At 37.1% G+C, this 21510-nt stretch overlaps 2 protein-coding genes and 1 non-coding gene across 3 annotated transcripts; all 3 read right to left on the minus strand.

Annotated features, from left to right (window-relative positions):
- Window positions 1-2895: 2895 nt before the first annotated feature.
- LOC127901987 (small nucleolar RNA R71) lies at window positions 2896-3002 on the minus strand. The gene has a single exon (XR_008054392.1). It is a non-coding gene; the product is annotated as a small nucleolar RNA R71 (small nucleolar RNA).
- A 10638-nt stretch (window positions 3003-13640) lies between these two features.
- Window positions 13641-16526, minus strand: LOC112496661 (uncharacterized). The gene is made up of 3 exons (XM_052439435.1): window positions 15528-16526; window positions 14935-15442; window positions 13641-13897 (listed from the first exon to the last, which is right to left on the minus strand). Exons 1-3 carry the CDS (start codon window positions 16524-16526, stop codon window positions 13641-13643), a joined length of 1764 nt encoding a protein of 587 aa, XP_052295395.1.
- A 791-nt stretch (window positions 16527-17317) lies between these two features.
- Window positions 17318-17987, minus strand: LOC107174936 (uncharacterized). Its single transcript, XM_015526204.2, has one exon. It carries the CDS (start codon window positions 17884-17886, stop codon window positions 17443-17445), a length of 444 nt encoding a protein of 147 aa, XP_015381690.2. The 5' UTR covers window positions 17887-17987; the 3' UTR covers window positions 17318-17442.
- Between the last annotated feature and the right edge of the window lie 3523 nt (window positions 17988-21510).

A 21510-nucleotide genomic window follows, 5' to 3' on the forward strand; every position in this document is an offset into this window, starting at 1 on the left:
AAGTTATGATAAGACAACTGTGACAAAATAATATGTCAATATTCAATTATTGAATATAAATTATGACTCTATTTGGTATTGAGATGTTATGATATAAAAAAATGATAAAGTATGAATACGTAATAATTTTGAAAGTTATTATGACTTTTTATTATATAGATAAAACAAATTTGGTTTTTAGATTATAGCAGTAAGTATTTATTAAGCTAATTAGAGTTAGAATTTAAAAGCTATAGCTTCCAACAATAATTAAGCATGGCGAATATCTAAAAACAAGTCTACTAGAAAAACTTTTATTTCTACAAAATAAAAAATGCATGTGATATGTAATTTTTAAGGATTCGAAGTTATCGCTGCAGAGGAAACAAAAGAATTTTAAAAAGAGAATTGCTTTATGAAATAATTTGTTTGCATCCTTTATTCAAACAGCTTTAGGCTTTTTATAAGAGCCAATTGGAAACACGCAATCTACACTAGTAATTGCACTTGGAACAACAAAAGACACCCTAGACAATAACACATGAAATACAAGAAATAATAGGAAACATGGGTAATAATTTTGCACACATAGTTAATAGACCACTTGTCAAGTGCCCACTTATTTCAAAGCTCTTATTACTAAGTCCTAGACTCCCCTTCTCAAGCACATGGCTATCAGGTACCTGGGAAGCTTGTTAAATGCATGGTTCTTGCTCATCTTTGGGAGACATATCAGCATGCTTGGAAAGAGATACACGCAAGACAATCAACACAAGATTTGCTTTATTTCTAGGATGCATGGGCAAGCACTCTACTTATAGAACTCCATAACCCAGAGATTACCAATAGCACGTTCACAACTCATCCCACTAAAACCAGCGCCAGTAGCCAGGGTCATGAATTCATGCCTTGTTCTCTCCTTTCCATCGGGTCTTTGAATCATCATAAGCACGTCAAAATGGAAATTTGATTTTGATTCAATGCTTGTATTAGGAACTTCTGGAAGCATTAACTCCACAACGATTACCTTTCCATCTTCTGGAATGCTTTTGTAGCAATTCTTCAACAACTTCAAGCAATGTTCATCATTCCAATCGTGCAGTATTGTTAGAGTGCAATTTATGCACTAGTTTTGCATTGCTTACTTCTTTTAATATCGATGTTTTGCACTTAATAATAATGATTTACTTGTGTTTTACTTTTATAGGTGCAATTCTATTGATTTGTGATAAAATTGAGGTATAAGATGATGTTTAAAGATGATTGTTCTCTTGGAGAAATTATGAGCGGTAGAAGAACTTTGTTGATAAGGCGTGGGCGCGTGCTGTCAACTGCAAACCTGCAGTTTTTAGTTTAACGTGTTTTGTATTTTTGGTTATTTTTGTAATTACGAATTTAATATTTCAGATATTAGTATTTTATTTTAAATAGAATTCTAGAGTAGAAGAGAGAGAGAGTATTTAAGGGAGGAATCTATTGTGAAAAAGGGGGATTTTTTGGAGAAAAAGAAAGAAACCCTAGATCTTAATTTTTCTCTTATCTCTATAAAGAACTAAACCTATTTTTCTGGTTGAAGGATAATGAAGCTTTGATTCATCACTACTGTGAGATCTTTCTTGTGCTTTAATTGTTTTATTGCTTTTTGGGTATTTGTTTATTCTCTGAATTATTTTCATGATTATGTTTGTTAATTAGGTAATTGGCCACTATTTAATTATCAACTTAATCTATTGTCAATTAAAGGATTCATCGTATGAAGAATTTAATGTTTGTGACAAATAACATAGCAGAGAGTTGTGTTGTGAGAATAAACAATCTAATTTAAATGAATCATCATATGTGTTGATTAGGATTTGGGTCTCTCTGATTTTTCAGGCTGTCAATTGATTAAATCCTATGATCGTATCTAGGGTTGTCTATTGATTAGGGAAATATCCAACGGTCGTACCTTGGTTATCGACTAGTTAAGGAGAGATTGGCTATTAGAGGGTCTCAATAGCTATAACCGGTGTATTCATAAGTAATAATAATCTATATTTGAATCAATGATCAGTAGTCGAATCAAGCTGAGTTAATTCCTTCAACCATAGCTTTCTCCAATTTGAATTACAACTTTAATTTGCATTCTTGTTATTTTGATTTGATTTTTATTATTGTCAAAAATTCCCCCATTTTACGTTTTACGTTTCAAAAAGATTTAAATAATTATCGATCTCTGTGGACACGACCCTGCTCAATCACTATACACAATTTATTTAGAGTAGGAATTTATTTTTGTTGGCTTCGACAACCATCAAACTTTGGCGCCGTTGCCGGGGATTGGTGTCATTTATTTAATCATTTTTACGTTTTACTTGGTGTATGGTTCGTTCTTCTCGTACAGGTACACTTTCGTTTGATCCTGAAATTGAGAAGACAGCTCGCTAGTTTAGACAGCAGACGAAGCGAGCTAAGCAACGGTCCTCGTCGCCTTTGCTTTCTGAAATAGATACAGTACCTAATTCAGTTGAATCATCTAGCGATTTAGAAGAACAAATGATGGATAGAACTGCACCTATAGAAAGAACTCTTAGAGAGTTAGCTGAACCAAACTTGAATCAGCAACCACTCTGCATTCAATATGTAGACTTAGAGGTAAATTTTGAATTAAAGTCTGGTCTTATTCATTTGTTACCCAAGTTTTATGGTTTTGCAGGTGAAGATCCTCATAAACATCTTAAGGAGTTTCATGTTGTGTGTTCAAGTATGAGACCACAAGGCGTGACTGAAGAGCAGATTAAGCTGCGTGCTTTTCCGTTCTCTTTAGGTGGGTTAGCTAAAGATTGGTTGTACTACTTGCCTCCTGGATCGATTACAACGTGGAATGGTTTGAAGAAGCAGTTCCTCGAGAAGTACTTTCCTACTTCAAGAGCTGCTAACATCAGAAAAGACATTTGTGGGATCAGACAACTTCCTGGGGAGACTTTGTATGAGTATTGGGAGCGATTCAAACAATTGTGTGCCAGCTGTCCTCAGCATCAGATTTCTGATCAACTTCTTATTCAATATTTTTACGAAGGACTATCATTGATGGATAGGAGTATGATAGATGCTGCTAGTGGAGGCGTGTTGGTAAACAAGACCCCTACTCAAGCAAGGGAGCTGATATCAAATATGGCTGCCAATGCACAACAATTTGGCAACAGGCAAGATCTCACTTCAAGGAAGGTGAATGAGGTAAATATTTCTTCTGTTGAATAACGTTTAGATAAACTTACTTCTCTTATGGAAAAGTTTGTTGTAGGTAATGTGCAACAGGTGAAGACTTGTAGTATTTGTTACAATATGGGTCATTCAACTGATATGTGTCCTACACTTCAAGAAGAACCCATTGAACAAGCCAATGCAGTTGGAGGATTTCCAGGCATGCCTCAGAGGAGGTATGATCCTTATGCACAAACATACAATCTGGGATGGAAGGATCATCCCAACTTCAGCTATGGAGTTAGGCCGTCAGGATTCCCACAACAGTATCCACCAAGACAACCAGCACCTCCACAGTCAACCTCCAAGCCAGGTATATCTCTTGAAGAAATTGTTAAATCGCTTGCGACTAACACTCAATAATTTTAGCAGGCAACTACAGCAAGCATTCAGAACTTGGAGAACCAAATGAGTCAATTGGTGACTACAGTGAGCCGTCTGGAGTTTCAAGTATTAGGGAGATTGCCTTCACAATCTGAGGTGAATCCAAAGCAAAACGTTAGTGCTGTCATCCTTAAAAGTGGGAAAGAGTTGCAAGAGCCTAGTAAGAAAGTGACAAAGCATATAGAAGATGAGCTTGAGAAGAATGAATTGATGCCTCAATCTCAAGATGCGCAACCCAACAGAGTGAAACCCCTACATATTGTGATACCTCCTCCTTTTCCAAGCCTGTTTGTAAAATCCAAGAAGGAGGAACAAGAGAAAGACATCCTTGAGACATTTCGCAAGGTTGAGGTAAATATTCCTTTATTAGATGCTATAAAACAAATACCTCGATATGCTAAAGTCCTTAAGGAACTATGCACCTCTAAGAGAAAATTAAGAGGAGATGAAAAAGTTCACATGGGGGAGAATGTTTCAGTAGCTCTCCAAAAGAAACTACCTCCTAAGTGCAAGGATCCAGGCATGTTTACAATCCCTTGTAAAATTGGTAGTGTTAGAATTGAAAAGGCTTTGTTAGATCTAGGAGCTTCTATTAATGTCATGCCTCGTTCCATTTATTCATCTTTGAATGTTGGCCCATTAAAAGAAACTGGCGTGATAATTCAACTAGCTGATAGGTCTAATGCATATCCTGATGGGGTATTAGAAGATGTCTTAGTACAAGTTAATGAGTTGGTTTTTCCTGCTGATTTTTATGTACTTGATATGGAAGATGATAACTCCTCTAATTTTGTCCCAATTTTGCTAGGAAGACCTTTTCTTAAGACTGCTAGGACTAAAATGGATGTACATAAAGGGACTCTCACTATGGAGTTTGATGGAGAGGTTATAGAATTCAATATGAATGATGCCATGAAATATCCTAGTGAGGAACATTCGGTATTTTCTATGGATGTTATTAACCCTATAGCGCAGGAAGTTTTTTATAAGGAAAAGACGAAGACATTTCATGATAGAATGATTTTGAGAAAGGAGTTCTCTGTTGGTCAAAAAGTTCTTCTTTTTCATTCTAAGCTTAAACTTTTTCCGGGTAAATTACGTTCTTGCTGGGTTGGACCTTTTATTGTTACTAATGTTTTTCCTCATGGTGCAGTTGAGATTCGGAGTCCGACCTCTGACAAAGTTTTTAAGGTTAATGGTCATCGCTTAAAACGTTTTTATGAAGGTTTTTCGGTGAATATTGTGGAGGATGTGGCTCTCGAGAGTCCCAATTATAGAGATTGATGCATAAATGTGTCTAGCCAAAGACATAAAATAAAGGCGCTTTTTAGGAGGCAACCCAAAAGATTTATTTATTTTGATTTTAGTTATATCTTTTATTTTTAATTTTGATTCAGATTTTTTTTAATAATGCTTTTGCTTATTTTGACCAGAAGAAAATTTTCGATAAGGCGTGCCCACGTCTTAACTAATAAGTACTTCTGTGATTTTTAAAGTAAAATAGTTTTAAGGCGTGCCCACGTGCTTATTAGAAAAGTACTTCTGAAATTTTTAGTGTCTCAAAGTGATTCATCACTTAAAAAAAAAAATCACAAATCACTGTTCATAAATCCCTAATTCAAAAAAAATAAAATTCACTGTTGATTATCTTTTTCTCCCGCAGCAACCAGCAGCTGCAGCCCACGCAGTAGCAGCAACCGTGCGAAATCAGCAGCAATTGTGCGCGCAACACATCCCACGCAGCAGCAGCAGCCGTGCGCCCCGCCAGCAGCACGCAACACAGCAGTGCGCAAGCAGCCCCAAGCCGCGCAGCAAGCTCCAACTGAGCAGCAACGCAACGCAACCAGCCTACGCACTGTATTCCAGCCGGGTAAATCGAAATCCGTGAGTGCAATTATTGTAACAATGCTGAAGAGGAAAGCATCTATTTCCAAGTCATCGAAAAAGACACCCGTCGCAAAGAAATCTAAGATTGCCGCTCCCACTATGGTTCCATGGAATACAATTTTAGATTCACGCCATGCCGTGAGACAAAGATCGAAGCATGGAAAAGGCATGAGTGTTTTGCCACTTGCGGAATCCAATTTCGGAGGGTGCCTCGCATTCGCAACTCAACAAGAGAAAGAGAGGTACAAAGACATTTCCACGCGCAAAATACTTCCAGCTAAGTATATTCATTACCCGACTCTTGAAAAATTGAATGTTAAGGATAATTTTGATTATTTGATAGATAAGATTGGGTTGCGTAAGTTTATTGATGTTGATTGTTTGGGTTATGTTGAGTTGATTAGGGAGTTTTATGCTACTTTTCAATTTAATATGCCGAATGATTTTACTTTACATACCCCGGATGTCATTAAGTTTAGGTTAATGGGACGAAATTTTTCACACTCTATCATGGATTTTAACCTAGCTTTAGGATTCATTGATGATGATTATTCTTCTAGTGATGCATATTTAGGAACAACTTGTGACTTTAGCGAAAATTTTGAGCCTTATGGTCTTTGGCGTAATTTATCTGTTGATCACAATGCCTATGACCCAAGTAAATCAAAGAGTTCTTTCTTACGTGATCATGTTTTGAAATGTGTGCATCGATTCTTAGCATATATTTTTTTAGGCAAGAAAGATCACTCAGGAGTTTTCTCTAAAACTGAATTTTATTTTATCTGGTCCATGTTAAATGATGTAAGGCCTAATTTAGGTTTTTGGTTAGCGGATCAATTTCAAAGTGTGCTTAAACGGTATAGGACTTTATTTCTTGGTCCATACATTACTTTGTTAGCTATAAACCTATGTGTGCTTAATCCCGACAATAATGATTTACATCCTGCTTGCAAAAAAGAATTTTTGGATATGTCTGTGTTTGAAAGAACAAGTGTGGTCGAATTCAAGGAGGGGAGATTTCAGTTTACTGAACCAGGACCCACTCAACTTCCGAAGAAGCTTTATGCTAGGAGTGGTGCTACCTCTGATGACGAGTTTGACGACGACACTGCTGCCCCGCCAACTATTCCTTCTACATCCGCACCATCTTTGAGCATTCAGTTAGAGAAAATGGAGCATAAGCTGAACAAGATGGAGCAGAATTTGGCCGCATACTTCGAGAGTGTGGGATTTACCCCACCATTTTCGCCAAACCCATAGACGTTATGTGGATCAAAGCTCACAATTCAGGGAAGTTTCTTTTTACCCTTAATCTTTTATCCTTACGCTTTAATTTTTATGTGAGCTTTGATTATCTTACATTGGGGACAATGTAAGTTCTTGGTGTGGGGGAGGGATTTTTGCATTATTGATGCCTGGAATTATTATTTTCACTCTACTCATCCTTAAATGATTTTGGAGTTAGTATGCTTCATATATTATTATTTTTCTTTTCTTTTCCTTATCACTACTTTTTTCCCATCTATCTCAAATTATTCATGTCTATTTTTATTTTACCATACTCTTTCATCACTCACATTTTATCTTTCACTTTTCATATTACTACATACATCTTTCTCACTTCTTATCATTTTTACCTTTTCTTTTATATATCACTCATACCTTCTTCTCATTCTGCACCACTATTGATGGTTGATTCATTTGAAGAGTGTACATGATTTGATGGCAAATTTACCTGTAGTTGCATCACAAACCGAGATATATTATGAAAGAATTTTGAGAAAATATATCATTGCTCACCTCGAAATGCTGTTGCAATACAGGTGAATGTTGATGCAGTGTTGTGTATATCTTCTCAAGTAAGCCTATGGTGCATCCACTTGATCGCCCAGCAGATCCACCTGGAATCCAAGCCACGTAATGAATCTTAAGAAAATTTGCTTGAAACACACTTAAAATGTACATTCATCAAATCCAAGTTAAATTCAGTTTGTTTAACCAAAAAAAAAAAAACTAAGGTGAATAAAACTGAAATTGCAGCTCAAAACCTCAGTTTCAGCCTTCTGGAGATTCTTGCTTCTTCTGATAAATGCTGTTCTGTAGAGTAATTCCCGTTTTTGTATTGAGGAAACAAGTTGTTGTATTATGAAGCAAATCAGTTGGTAAAACGACCAGCCGATGTCGCGTTTTGGAAAGCAACACACTTACTCTTTTGAACGACATGAATGAAGGTCGTTTTGGTTTAAGTGATGCACGAGAGTTTCACGTGCACGATAAGTTGCTTTCTTGGTTCGTTAGAATCAGTTAATTTACATGCCAGTCACGTGGGTTTCTGGGTTCGTTACTGATTCATTAACAAGCTGTTATATGCAGCTGATTCTAACAACAGAAAGAGAGTGAGAGTGAGAGCTATTGTGAGTTGAGGAGATTGAAACAAAGGCTTCTTGAAAGACTCTGTAATCAGCTTGAAAAGCTCTCTGTAACTTCTGTGAACAATCAATAGAATTGGGTTCTGTTTCTCCCGTGGATGTAAGCTAGATTGAAGCTAGCTGAACCACGTTAACTCTTGTTCTTTTCTTAATTCTTTTTAGTTCTAGACTCTTTGTGTATTCTGCTGGATTGATTCTTGGTGCATCTTGTTTGTTTGATTGTGATCTTGGAGAAGTGTTTCGAGTTGATTGGATAATTAGTCACTCTTAAACACTACAATTGGTATCAGAGCCTGGATTCCAAATCAGACACAAGTATGGCTAGTTCAAAGATCGATCTAGAGAAGTTTACAGGGAAGAATGACTTCAACATGTGGAAGGTTAAGATGGAGGCACTACTGATCACTCAAGGGCTAGGTGATGCCTTAGAACCTATCATCAAGAAAGAAGGATTAGAAGCCTCTACATCATCATCATCACTAAAACGATAACAAGCTGCTGAGATTGACAAAAAGGCAAGGAGTACCATAAACTTGAGTTTTGGAGACTCGGTGATTAGGGAAGTTGCAAGAGAAAGAACAGTGGTTGATCTATGGGCTAAGCTTGAAAGGGTGTATATGACTAAATCATTAGCCAACAGACTTTACATCAAGAAAATGATGTTCACACTAAAGATGGCTGAAGGACCATCTCTCGAAGACCACATTGATGAATTCAACCAAGTCTGTAATACACTGGAAATAATTGATGAAGGTTTAGATGATGAAGGTAAAGCATTGCTTCTGGTTAGTTCACTTCCATCCTCATATTCAAACTTTGTTGCACTCATGTATGGGAGACAGACTTTATCATTGGATGAAGTTAAGGCTGCCCTGAATACTAGAGGGCTGCAAGAAAAGTCAGGGAATATGAACTCTGGAGAAGTGTTGGCAGTAAAAGCAAGAACTGATAAGTATGATGGGAAGAAAAAGAAGCAAGGGAACAATAAACAAAATACTAAAGGCAAGAAATGTTTTCAATGCCAGAAAGAAGGGCATTTCAAGAGAGATTGCCCAGAACTCAAGAACAAGAAAAAAGAATAAAATGGAGCTGCTGCTACTGCTGAGAAAGAGGGGTATGAGTCAGCAGGAGTATGTATGGCTACAGAGCATGTGCAAAAAGGTACCTGGATTCTAGATTCAGGTTGTACATTTCATATGTGCCCCTTTAAAGATTACCTATTAAACTATCATGAAACTGATGGAGGAAACGTTATGATGGGTAACAATGTTGTTTGTAAGATTGTGGGGATAAGAAATGTAAACTTAAAATTGCATGATGGAACAATAAAAGAGTTAAGGGAAGTTAGGTATGTTCCTGAACTTAAAAAGAACTTAATATCTCTAGGTATGCTTGACCAAATGGGGCATAGCATTAAGCTTTAATCTGGTGAGTTGAGAATTTCAAATGGAGATGGGGTAGTTATGAAAGGTTACAAAAGAAATGGGGTTTATGTTTTGAATGGGGAAGCTATAACTGGTGTGTCAGGAGTGTCAATCAGTTCGAGCTGTGATAACACTTTGCTGTGGCACCTTAGATTAGGACATATGAGCTTGAGAGGTCTGAAAAAATTACAGAAGCAAGGGGTTCTAGGCAGCAGTCAAATCTCAGAACTGGATTTTTGTGAAGACTGTGTACTAGGCAAAGCTACAAGAAATAGCTTTGGAAAATAAGTTCATTCAACAAAAGGCATCCTTGAATACATACACTCAGATTTATGGGGACCAGCACAGATAATTTCACTAGGTGGCAACATTTATTTCTTGTCTTTAATAAATGATTATTCAAGGAGAGTATGGGTTTATGTCTTAAAACATAAGGATCAAGTATTTGGCAAATTCAGAGAGTGAAAATCCCTGGTTGAAAATCAAATTGGATTGAAGGTGAAGAAACTCAGAACTGACAATGGTCTTGAGTTTTGCAATCAGGAGTTTGATAGCTACTGTGCAGATCATGGCATTGCAAGGCATAGAACTGTAAGGCTGACTCCTCAACAAAATAGGTTAGCTGAAAGAATGAATAGAACCCTGATGGACAGAGTAAGAAGCATGATGATCCAGTCACAACTTCCCAAAGGATTGTGGGCTGAGACTCTGTTAACAGCAAGTTATCTGGTAAATCTAAGTCCCTCTGCAGCATTTGACTTCAAAACCCCATTTGAGAAATGGCATGGAAAACCAGCAGACTATAGCAGCCTCAAAGTATTTGGATGTCCAACTTATGCACATGTGAGTCAAGGGAAGTTAGCTCCAAGAGCCCTTAAAGGAAAGTTCATTGGGTATCCTGAAGGTGTTAAGGGATTCAAACTGTGGTGTACAGACCTTAATCCCCCCAAGTGCATAATCAGTAGAGATGTAATATTCAATGAGAAAGTTGTACTGGAAATAAAGAAACCTACTGACACAGATGCACAAAAGGATAAGGAGAGAACCAAGATTCAGTTTGAGGTGGAGCCCTTCACCAGAGAAGCTTCAGAAGATAAAGATGAATCTTATCAAGGAGCTACTGATCAAGAAACTGATCATGTAAAACAGACTGAAGCTCAGTATCAGGAGTACCAGCTGACAAGAGACAGAGAAAGAAGGAAAGAGAAAGCACCTGTCAGATATGGATACGCAGATCTGATAGCCTATGCATTGACAGCATCTCATCAAATTGATGATGATGAACCCAAGAACTACAAAGAGGCTATCAAGGACCATACAAAGATGAGTGGAAAAAGGCCATGGATGAAGAAATCTATTCACTGAAGAAGAACAATACATGGGAGCTGGTTAAAAGACCTGCCAACAGCAGAACAGTAGGATGTAAATGGATCTACAAAGTCAAAGATGGACTAACAGATACTGAACTTAGAAGATTCAAAGCTAGGTTAGTACCTAAAGGTTACACACAGAGGGCTGGAGTGGATTTCAAATATGTGTTCTCACCAGTAGTTAGACATACATCAATCAGAGTGCTACTGGCTTTAACAGTTGTAAAAGACATGGAGCTTGATCAACTCGATGTCAAGACAGCCTTTCTGCATAGAAGACTAAATGAGGACATCTTGATGACATAACCTGAAGGGTACACAAGTCCTGAATCTGCTGACTGTGTGTGTCTGCTGAGGAGGTCACTGTATGGGTTGAAACAATCACCCAGACAATGGTACCTTAGATTTGATGAGTTTATGGTCACTCATGGATATCTAAGATGCATCTATGATGTATGTGTTTACTACAAGATCATACAATCAAGTAATTACATATATCTGCTGTTATATGTAGATGATATGTTGATTGCTTGTAGTGAAAGAGAAGAGATTGAGGCTTTGAAGCAACTGCTCAATTCAGAATTTGATATGAAAGACTTGGGTCCAGTTAAGAAGATTTTGGGAATGGAAATAATAAGGAACATGAAGAAGGGTACTATGATTCTGTCTCAAATGAAGTATCTAGAGAAGGTATTTGGAGCTTTTGAGATGTCAAGTAGCAAGTCAGTAGTAACCCCTCTAGCATCTCACTTTAAGCTGTCTTGTTCACAATGTCCCAGTACAGATGAAAAGAGAAGTGAAATGATAAAAGTTCCTTATGCAAATGTTGTTGGTTGCATGATATATGCAATGGTACTTACAAGACCAGATTTAGCTCATGCTTTAAGTGTTGTAAGTAGGTTTATGGCTACACCTGGAAATGAGCACTGGAAGGTTGTTAAATGGGTGCTGAGGTATCTGAAAGGTACACAAGAGTATGGCCTAGTATATGGAAAATCAGCTAGAAAGGTTGCAGGTCTCTGTGGTTATGTTGACTCAGACTATGCTGGGGACTTAAACAGAATGAGATCTTTAACTGGCTATATGTTTTTCTTGGATGGTTGCCTTGTTAACTGAAAAGCAAGTTTGCAGCATGTTGTTGCCTTGTTAACAACAGAGGTTGAATACACTACTGTAACAGAAGCTGTCAAGGAGGCTCTGTGGCTGAGAGGGTTGACAACAGAACTGGGAATGAAGCAGGAGACTGTTGAAGTTCATTGTGACAGCTCAAGTGCAATTTACTTGAGTAAGAACCCAGCCCACCATGAAGAAACTAAACATATAGATATAAAGTTACATTTCATCAGAAATGTAATCTCAAAAGGTGTGATTAGTATGGTGAAAGTGCATACAGATGATAATCTTGCCGACGTGCTTACTAAGGTCGTAACTACAGCTAAGTTCAAAAGTTGCTTGGAAAAAACTGGGCTGAGTGATTTCTAAAATACTCAGGTTGGAGAAACCAGGATCAGGGAGTGATTTGTTCAAGGTGGAGAATTGTTGTATTATGAAGCAAATCAGTTGGTAAAATGACCAGCTGATGTCGCGTTTTGGAAAGCAACACACTTACTCTTTTGAACGACATGAATGAAGGTCGTTTTAGTTTAAGTGATGCACGAGAGTTTCACGTGCACGGATAAGTTGCTTTCTTGGTTCGTTAGAATCAGTTAATTCACATGCCAGTCACTTGGGTTTCTGGGTTCGTTACTGATTCGTTAACAAGCTGTTATATACAGCTGATTCTGCCAACAGAAAGAGAGTGAGAGTGAGAGTGAGAGCTATTGTGAGTTGAGGAGATTAAAATAAAGGCTTCTTGAAAGACTATGTAATCAGCTTGAAAAGCTCTCTGTAACTTCTGTGAACAATCAATAGAATTGGGTTTTATTTCTCCCGTGGATGTAAGCTAGATTAAAGCTAGCTGCACCACGTTAACTCTTGTTCTTTTCTTAATTCTTTTTAGTTCTAGACTCTTTGTGTATTCTGCTGGATTGATTCTTGGTGCATCTTGCTTGTTTGATTGTGATCTTGGAGAAGTGTTTCGAGTTGATTGGATAATTAGTCACTCTTAAACACTACACAAGCTCAACAAGCAAATCTAATTGATGCTTCATCTCTTCCAACCTGTACAAAAGTAGCGCAGTAAAGGTCAATCACTTGTTCAAACAACTAATATTTGATGGAACATAAATATCGTAACACAAATAGCCATAGTCAATGTTCACAGTAAGATTAAATTAAAGCATTTGAGGGGAAATATAAATGTAAACTGAAGTACCTCAAAACTTTGTCTGCTAATTTTTCTTGTGCTTGGAGCTCAAAATTTCCAAATACTTGTGAAAACTCCAGTATAGGTGTAAACATGGAATCCAATTGGTTTCTAGAAATCTCTTCATTGTTTTGTTGGAAAGTTATGGAATTTTTGTCATGCACATTATCTGCAGGAATCATTTGATCATCAACTCTTTCTTTATCATATTCGGCTGTGCCTAAACTAGATTCCAACTCACTCATTATTGTCTTACTTGTAGCTAACCGATCTAGGCTTTCTCAAGTTTGCTTCTCACCGAAGTAAAAGTGGACTCATCCTCATCCATCAGTTCTTGAAAGATCTCATGCTCGTTCAGCTGTTCAGTTTCCATTTCCACCCAGTCAAGTTGTTTCTTGTGTTCATTTACTTCAGAACTTGCACTTACCATTAGATCTCTATCTTCTTCCAAACACTTCAATAACATATCTAGTTTTTCGATAAAACTATCCTCTCCATTTCCCTCAAAATTTCCGTCTATATTGTTGGCGGAACTTTTGTCTTGCTTCCGGGCTTCTCCTTCCGTGAAACATAGGCAAGCATCTTTCATCGTCTCACGAAAAACAAATTCCTGTATCTCCTATCTAAAGAGATACTCAATGTTGCAAGCATCTATCTCTTTCTTCCACTCATCAATAGTTTCCCCAAATAAAACCATATACACATTCTCCTTCACAAAATATTCCGTTATTATAAGTGACTTGTCAGGAACCTCAACCTCTTGGAGTTTTGTAAATGTGTAGTTCGCAATATTCACATCTCTGATGGTCTCATCAAAGACAGCACGAGAAACCTCTTCTGTTATAAGCTTGTCAATTCTATAGTTTCTGTTTTCAACTGATTTTGGGGTAGGAAAAGCCAAATCAATCTAGAACAATAAATTTATATTTTTGGGGAGATGGAGTACCTCACTAGTTTATTGTGTGCGGTGCGGTGTATCTGAAATTCGGGGGAGGTGAGAAGGGGAGAGAGAGTGGTAACAATGGTGAAAGGTCAAAACCAAGAGGGGTGTCCTTCAAAATGGGTTTCACGCCTGCAAAATAATGAAATAGAGATTAGAGGTGAAGCCGGAGTATCTCGGCGTTCACACTCCGACGCTCAAGTTAGCAAACTCAAGCTTTTATGGCAAAGAGAGCTGGCTAGCACTCTGTAAATTAAGGTTTAAGGTTGAAGAAAACCAATTTTTTGAAGTGTGAGTGTTAATGGTGAGTGAGAGCCTGATGGAGAATGAAACCTATGCGCCTTTATATATGGAGTACCTCAGCTGCCACGTGGCGTACCCTTTTTTGCTAACGTCCTTTTACCTCTTTATAATTTTTTGGGCCGTTATTTGCATGTTCGCGGCGTATCTCATCTTTTGGAAACATGGCGCGTGCTGGAGAATGGTCCAGGGTACTTCTGCAGTAGTTGTCGGGTAGGCGGCTAGGGACCACTATCCTTGGGACAGTGTCCTTCACTTTTGGCAGAGGTAGCAGGCGGCTGTCCCTCCTTTTTGCACGTCGTTTTTTATTCCTAATTCTGACAAAATCGAATAATATCTTTTAGGAGGCGGAGACGTTTCTCATGGTAGATATTTTCGGAGGATTCTCTTGCATCCGTTTTGCCGGGTACCTTGAATTACGTGGGGTATCTCCTATTACGCGGGGTACCCCTATTTGTATGGGGTACCTCTATTTGCATGGGATACCTCATATTATATGGGGTACCTCTATTTGTGTGGGATACCTCTAATTGTGCAGGGTACCTCTATTTATACGGGGTTCTTCAAGTCATATCGGGCATCTCGGATTGTGCAGGGTACCTCCAATTGTGCTGAAATCATTCCATTAGTTGACACGTGGCGTTCTGCTATCTTTCTTATTTTTCCCCCAAACAGTTTCCAATTTTCTCATTCCAATACTTGCAAATTTCCCGGTACAGGACTGAGCATATATCCTCACTTAAAGAGCATTCATCTCGAAAATGTTTTAATTTCTTATCCAGTGCAGAGCAAAACCCCTTAACTGCCTCACTGCATACAGTATAATATATTTCCTCTCTCATCTGAGCCTCAAACTTGTTACTTTCAACTTCCTCTTTCAACATCCTTATTTCAATTTGTAGTTCTTCATCGGCTGCATCAGCGACTGACCCGTTATTCATTTTCTTCCAGACGCCATCCAAATTGTCAATGTCCGAGTTCATTTCTTTTCTCACATCAGATTTCAATAGGTTTTTTGCTGCTGAGGATTCGTCCCATTGATCACCTCCATATTCTCCAAAAGTCTCAACCAACCTGGCATTGCAGTTCATTAAATTATCCAATCTTACAATAACTTCTTGGATTCTTCTTTTTAGGCTAACCGGATCCTTCTCTCTTCTTAAGTTTGAACACTCTTTTTTCTGGAAGCATTTCTCGCTTCAACCATTTAACCTCTTCACTTTTTCTTCGAATTATAAACTCGTGACTCTTTATGATCTTAGCAACAGATTGACCAACACCCTCTTCTGATTCTACTTCTTCAACCTTTGAGGAAAAATTCGCACAACTGTCTCCTTCTGATAAAGATCTTCGCAGCCTCGGAGGAATATTCCTCTCAATATTAGTTTTGGTTGAAGATTTTAAATTCTCATTCCCTTTTGCAGCTTTCAGTTGAGCCTCGTTCTGATTGATAAAGCTCTCAAGCTCATTACGCAAGCACGTAACCTCCGTCATCAAATCTGACAAATGCTCACTCAAGCTCATGAAAACTTGCTTCTCTTGCTTCCTCATTTCTATCTCAAAGTTCTCCTTAAAATCGTTAACAAAACCATTAATCAATGTACAAATTGCATCCTTCTCAATAGTCCACCTCCATTGCTGCTCCTGGGGCCCCAGCTCAGACAAAAAAATCGCATTCTGCATTTTCCCAAAAGCCTGATGCAAAGTCTCTTTCAAAATATTAATATCAGAACCCATCTGCTCAATCTTTTTGTGATCAATACCGCCATTCCTTTCCTCATCAATAACTTCATGCTCGATATGCAAGACTTGTTGATCAACTGAATGCATCAACTCAGAAATTTCACTATCTCTATCCTCATCCCGACTTCCAGGACTGCTCATACTGAGCTCAGCGACACCATCACTCTTTGTTCTTTCAATCTCCACGTTAGCATTTTGCAAAGCAACCAATTCTTTTTCCTTCGCATCCAATGCTTGCCTAAGCTTCAACTCATTTTCGAACCTCTCCGTCAATTCCTTATCCTTTTCGCGGAAAGCCATTTCTGAATCCTGAAGGCGACACGGGAGACGGTCTTTAATTTCTTCCAAGTCTGCCAGGACTTTTTCATGGCAGCTTTCAAACATGTTGTTGTCTGCATCCTCCTGGACAAATTTCATGCACCCTTCTAGCTGAATTACTGCGAGTTCATAGAATTTCGATATCTCATTCAAGCGCTGAATGACGCCATCTTTGGACTTTACTTTGCCGTGTGCTCTGTCCATGACGCCATCATTGTTGCATCTGTTAAAGAAATTCTTAGTGTGCCTCAAGCAATCCAAAAAGACCAGCCATTTTTTTTTTCTTTTTGTTTGGCTCATCTATTGAAAATGAAGCAATAGAAATGTGAATGAGATCTTCTATTTTTATGTTTCCTTGAAAATTGGTGATCTAATTGACTTATTCTAACTTGTTACTTGTTACACATATGTTGAAAATGTGACCAAAATTATTCCTATATTTCATTTAAATACTAATGCATATTACCATTTATGCAAAGATAATAAGGAATTGACAATTTTAGGGAACTCACGTTAATTTTTTACCTTTTTTTAATAGAATTTTTTATCATTAAATCAAATAGATTTGTTATAAATTTGAAGGTTATGAGACCTTTATTACTTGAAATGACTGGTTTGTCTTTCGTTTCCTTCGAGAGTCCGAAAAGTTCTAAACGTTCAACGTTCAAACCAATATTTTTTTTTTATTTTAACCACGAGGTATCCTGGGGAGGGTCCCAACTATGGGAGATACTTTTAAGTCCGTACCATAACTCAGACTAGAAGTCCCCGCTCGAATAGAGAGGCACAAATTCTCCCAAGAAAAGCGATTTTTCTGCGACTCAAACTGGGAAGCAAACCCAATCAAACCACTTAAGGGTGACTCCATTGCCAGTGGAGCCAACACTTTATTGGTAACGCTCAAGCTAATATAGACGGTTAAGATGTTCTCCTCAATTAATTTAAAAGGAAAATTACAGATAATATGTATGGATTGATGAAGGAGCAAAGGAACATTAAAAAGGTGTAATTAACATTGCCAACGAACGTGCCCAACATTAATTTATTAGTTGTTTCAAATAAAGCATCCACTTGGCATGCTATAATTGGTTGTTTCCTACAGCAGCCACTACAGATCTCATTAAGCGCCAGAATCTAACTCAGCGGTAGGGCGCGAACCATCACTGCCCTTGGCAGCGCGTGAGGCTCTTTCTCTCAGCCACTCCACCACCTCTCCAGAAACCAACTCAACGTTCTGCCCAGGCTCGCCAATCAGTTGATGCCACGTGACTGGATAAATCCTCAGTGTCTTATCCTTACTGGCTGCATGTTTATACAACTCTTCAACGCAGGTGGGATCGCAAACGACGTCGTCTTCCTCTTGGGGCTCATTGAGCATTTTTATACTCAAATCCCTTGCAAATCCCTCGACACGCGCAGCAACTCCAGTACGGTCGCCGCACACGACCTTGGCACCGAGCTCCTGGGGCTCGACAACGCCAGCTTCCTCTTCCACTCCTCCTTGAAGGAGACCATCGGGAGAGAACCGTGGGTAGGACCCACGCGCTAGGAAGGCACCAGCCATACGACTGTGAAGAGAAGGTGCTCGAAGGGCCACAGAGGCTTGAATTTCTGGCTAATCCCGCACATGGCCCCATCCAAAATCAATCCATCCCACGCGCCCTTCTGACGGAGCGTGATTAAAGAGCTATGGCCCCACCCAAGGACTCGAAATACAAAAACGCGGGCAAATCCAGTGCGTGTCTCAGAATGACGTATCACATGTTATATTAATTATTTGAGATGAAATTTAAAATAAATAAATTTAGTATGCTTGCTTTTGCATAAAACCTTCTTTTTTTGTAGGGTTATTTTGGATCTAATAATTTAATTTACAAATATATTTTTATTTTATCAATAATAACATTTAATTTGCAACTGCTGGGGATCTCTACTCCCTAGTGTTGGCTCGAGGAGACCTTGGCAACAACCATAGCAACGAATATATGACAAGTTTTATCGCAAACAATTACTTGCTAATTGATTTCTTCGCACTTGATGTACAATACATATCATATTATATCAATTTTAAAGCTATATACTGATAATTCTAACATAATCAAATGCATATAGGAGCAATTAATTGACAATCATCACACCAATTAGAAAAGTTAAACTTGTGTAAGAAATTTGCTGAGTATCAGTAACATAGTAGCAATATGGCAAAGTTATGGTGAGACATCTGTGACAAAAAATAAGTCAATATTCAATTATTAAATATAAATTATCATTATATTTTATTTTTTTGAGGAAATTATTATATTTGGTATTGAGGTGTTGTGATAAAAAAATGATAAAGTATGGTAATATGTAATAATTTTAAAAGTTATTATGACTTTTTATTGTATAAATAAAATAAACTTAATTTTTAGATTATAGCAGCAAGTATTTATTAATTTTTAGATTATAGCAGCAAGTATTTATTAAGCACATTAGTGTTGGAATTTAAAAGCTATACTTTCCAAAAATAATTAAGCAGGGTGAATACCTAAAACAAGTCTAACATAATTTTTTTTATTTCTAGAAAATAAAAAATGCATGTGATATGTAATTTGTGAGGATTTGAATATACAGAAGCAGAGGAAACAAAAGAATTTTAAAAAAGCGAATTGCTTTATGAAGTAATTTTTCTGCATCCTTTATTCAAACAGCTTGAGGCTTTTTATAAGAGCCAATTGGAAACACGCAATCTACGCTAGTAACTGCCCTTGGAACAACAAAAGACACCCTAGACAATAACACATGAAATACGAGAAATAATAGGAAATATGGGTAATAATATTGCACACATAGTTGGTAGACCACGTGTCAAGCACCCATTTATTTCAAAGCACTTATTATTAAGTCCTAGACTCCTCCTCTTAAGCATGGCTATCAGGTACGTGGGAAGTTTGTCAAATGCATGGGTTCTTGCTCGTCTTTGGGAGACATATCAGCATGCTTGGAAAGAGATACACGCAAGACAATCAACACAAGATTTGCTTTATTTCTAGGATGCATCGGCATGCACTCTACTTATAGAACTCCATAACCCAGAGATTACCAATAGCAAGTTCACAACTGATTCCACCAAAACCAGCGCCAGTAGCCAGGGTCATGAATTCATGCCTTGTTCTCTCCTTTCCACCGGGACTTTGAATCATCATAAGCACGTCAAAATGGGAATTTGATTTTGATTCAATGCTTGTATTAGGAACTTCTGGAAGCATTGACTCCACAACGATTACCTTTCCATCTTCTGGGATGCTTTTGTAGCAATTCTTCAACAACTTCAAGCAATGTTCATCATTCCAATCGTGCAGTATCCACTATATAAATTCTCATATTAATCAAACTATTGTTTGTAAAAATTTAATTTAAGGAACTCCTCATAATATGTCCGCAAATTAAATTAAAAACTTACCTTCATAATAATGGCATCACCTTTTGGAACACTTTGGAACATATCACCCCCTACATGCTCAATACCTATAAAATATTATACAATTAAGAAATCAGACAATTAGAATTATGCCACTCTATTGTCATTAGCAAGATGTATTACGTCAAGAACTGTTTGCTCAAACTTAATTATGCCAATGTTATGGAAGTTCCTGATATACTGGCACACACAACAGAAGAATTATACACACACATATATGAGAGCAGGTTCAAGGGATTTTTTTTAATACAATTTTACATATAAATTTCTAACAATTAGGTTAAAGTTTATCACATGGTTAATATTAAAACTGCATGCAGTTTTATAATTCTAAAAATTAATTAACTAGACGCAAGTCCTTACGTCAAACAATAAACGTGAAACACGATGCTCTTTCCTCTCTCTTATCATCTAAATTTATTTAAACTCAATAATTTCATTCAAAGATTGAAATTACACTTCATTTCGGAGGAAGATCTTCCAATCAAATTACAGGCAACTTAAAATTAAAAGCTGCCTTAGCTAACACGAGTATGTGTGTTGCAGGCTCTTCGGATGAACTGAATTCTAAATCAGCATTGTCCTTAATTTCCTCTTGAATGTCCAACAACACTTAAAAGATTTCCTTTGCTTGACATCATGTTTAGGACATTCATATATTTCTCTTTTTAACTTATGTGCTCATCTCCTTCAATCCTCCCTCTACTCATTATAAAACATTTTTTTTTCCGATGGCTATTGGATGGATGTTACTACTACAAATTAAAATATAGTACTTCCCTAGTTCTCTGCATGTTTACTTTAGTTATCCATTAAATCGAACAGTGATTAGATGACTATGCTTTGTTAATCTTTAAAAAAATATATGTAGAAACGATTGCCAACATTTTTTTCCAATATTTACATTTGGTTTAATAAACAAATTTATCTAGATAACATCTTTTTTTATGGCTACATGGATGTGTACCTTAGTTCACTGGTAATTTAGAGGGAGAAATAAAGGGTAATACAAAGGTGAAAGAAAAGTATTTTACTTTTACTATTAAATTTAATAATATGACACCTACGCGAATTAATTAGTTTTTTAAAATAACAAAATTACACGTGAGCTTTAATCTTAATCCTTGGATGAACTCTATTAGAAAGAAATTTGTTTCTAAAAGTATCTTTTTTAAACTTGCCCCCAAAATAAGGAATCTTCTACAAAAATAAAAAAGAAAACAAACATTCTGAGTATTATCCTTAGTTTATCCTTTATTTTAAATACAAATTTTCTAAATTTAGCAAGCAACAAACACTATTTTCCTCCAAAAAAATAAATACAAAATTTCTAAATTTAGCAAGCAACAAACACTATTTTCCTCCAATTTCTAGCATCCACCTTTGAAAAAAATTAAATCCATCTAATTTATCTCCAATTTCAATTTATTTTGGGTTAAATTGTAATTTTGAGGGGTAAAAAGGTCATTCCATTAAATTCAGTAACGGAAATTAGACGGAAGTGGACGAATGCAACAAAAAGCAAACTTCAGGTAGCGCGCTGAAAAAAAATGTGTTTGTGTATTTTTTAAAAAGACAAAACAAACAGGTGGATGATTGTAAATTTCCCAAGTCTTTTTGGACTCTGAAGGCATTTGCAATTACATGAAGGTGTTAAACACAGAAGAAATTCAAAAACATTAATTAAACACTGCTTCTTATGATTCAGCGGAAAATATTGGTCACAAA

Source organism: Citrus sinensis, chromosome 4 (assembly GCF_022201045.2).
Source record: "Citrus sinensis cultivar Valencia sweet orange chromosome 4, DVS_A1.0, whole genome shotgun sequence".
NCBI lineage: Eukaryota > Viridiplantae > Streptophyta > Magnoliopsida > Sapindales > Rutaceae > Citrus > Citrus sinensis.

Bases quoted from the DNA above. Each gene is read 5' to 3' on its own strand.
- LOC107174936 (XM_015526204.2), bottom strand. From the start codon at position 17,886: ATGGCTGGTGCCTTCCTAGCGCGTGGGTCCTACCCACGGTTCTCTCCC.
- LOC112496661 (XM_052439435.1), bottom strand. From the start codon at position 16,526: ATGGACAGAGCACACGGCAAAGTAAAGTCCAAAGATGGCGTCATTCAG. The intron at 15,443-15,527 runs GTTGCTAAGATC...AAATGCTTCCAG, and splicing joins AAGAGGGTGTTGGTCAATCT to AAAAAAGAGTGTTCAAACTT. The intron at 13,898-14,934 runs GTTTGGGGGAAA...CCCCAAAATCAG, and splicing joins GAATGAGAAAATTGGAAACT to TTGAAAACAGAAACTATAGA.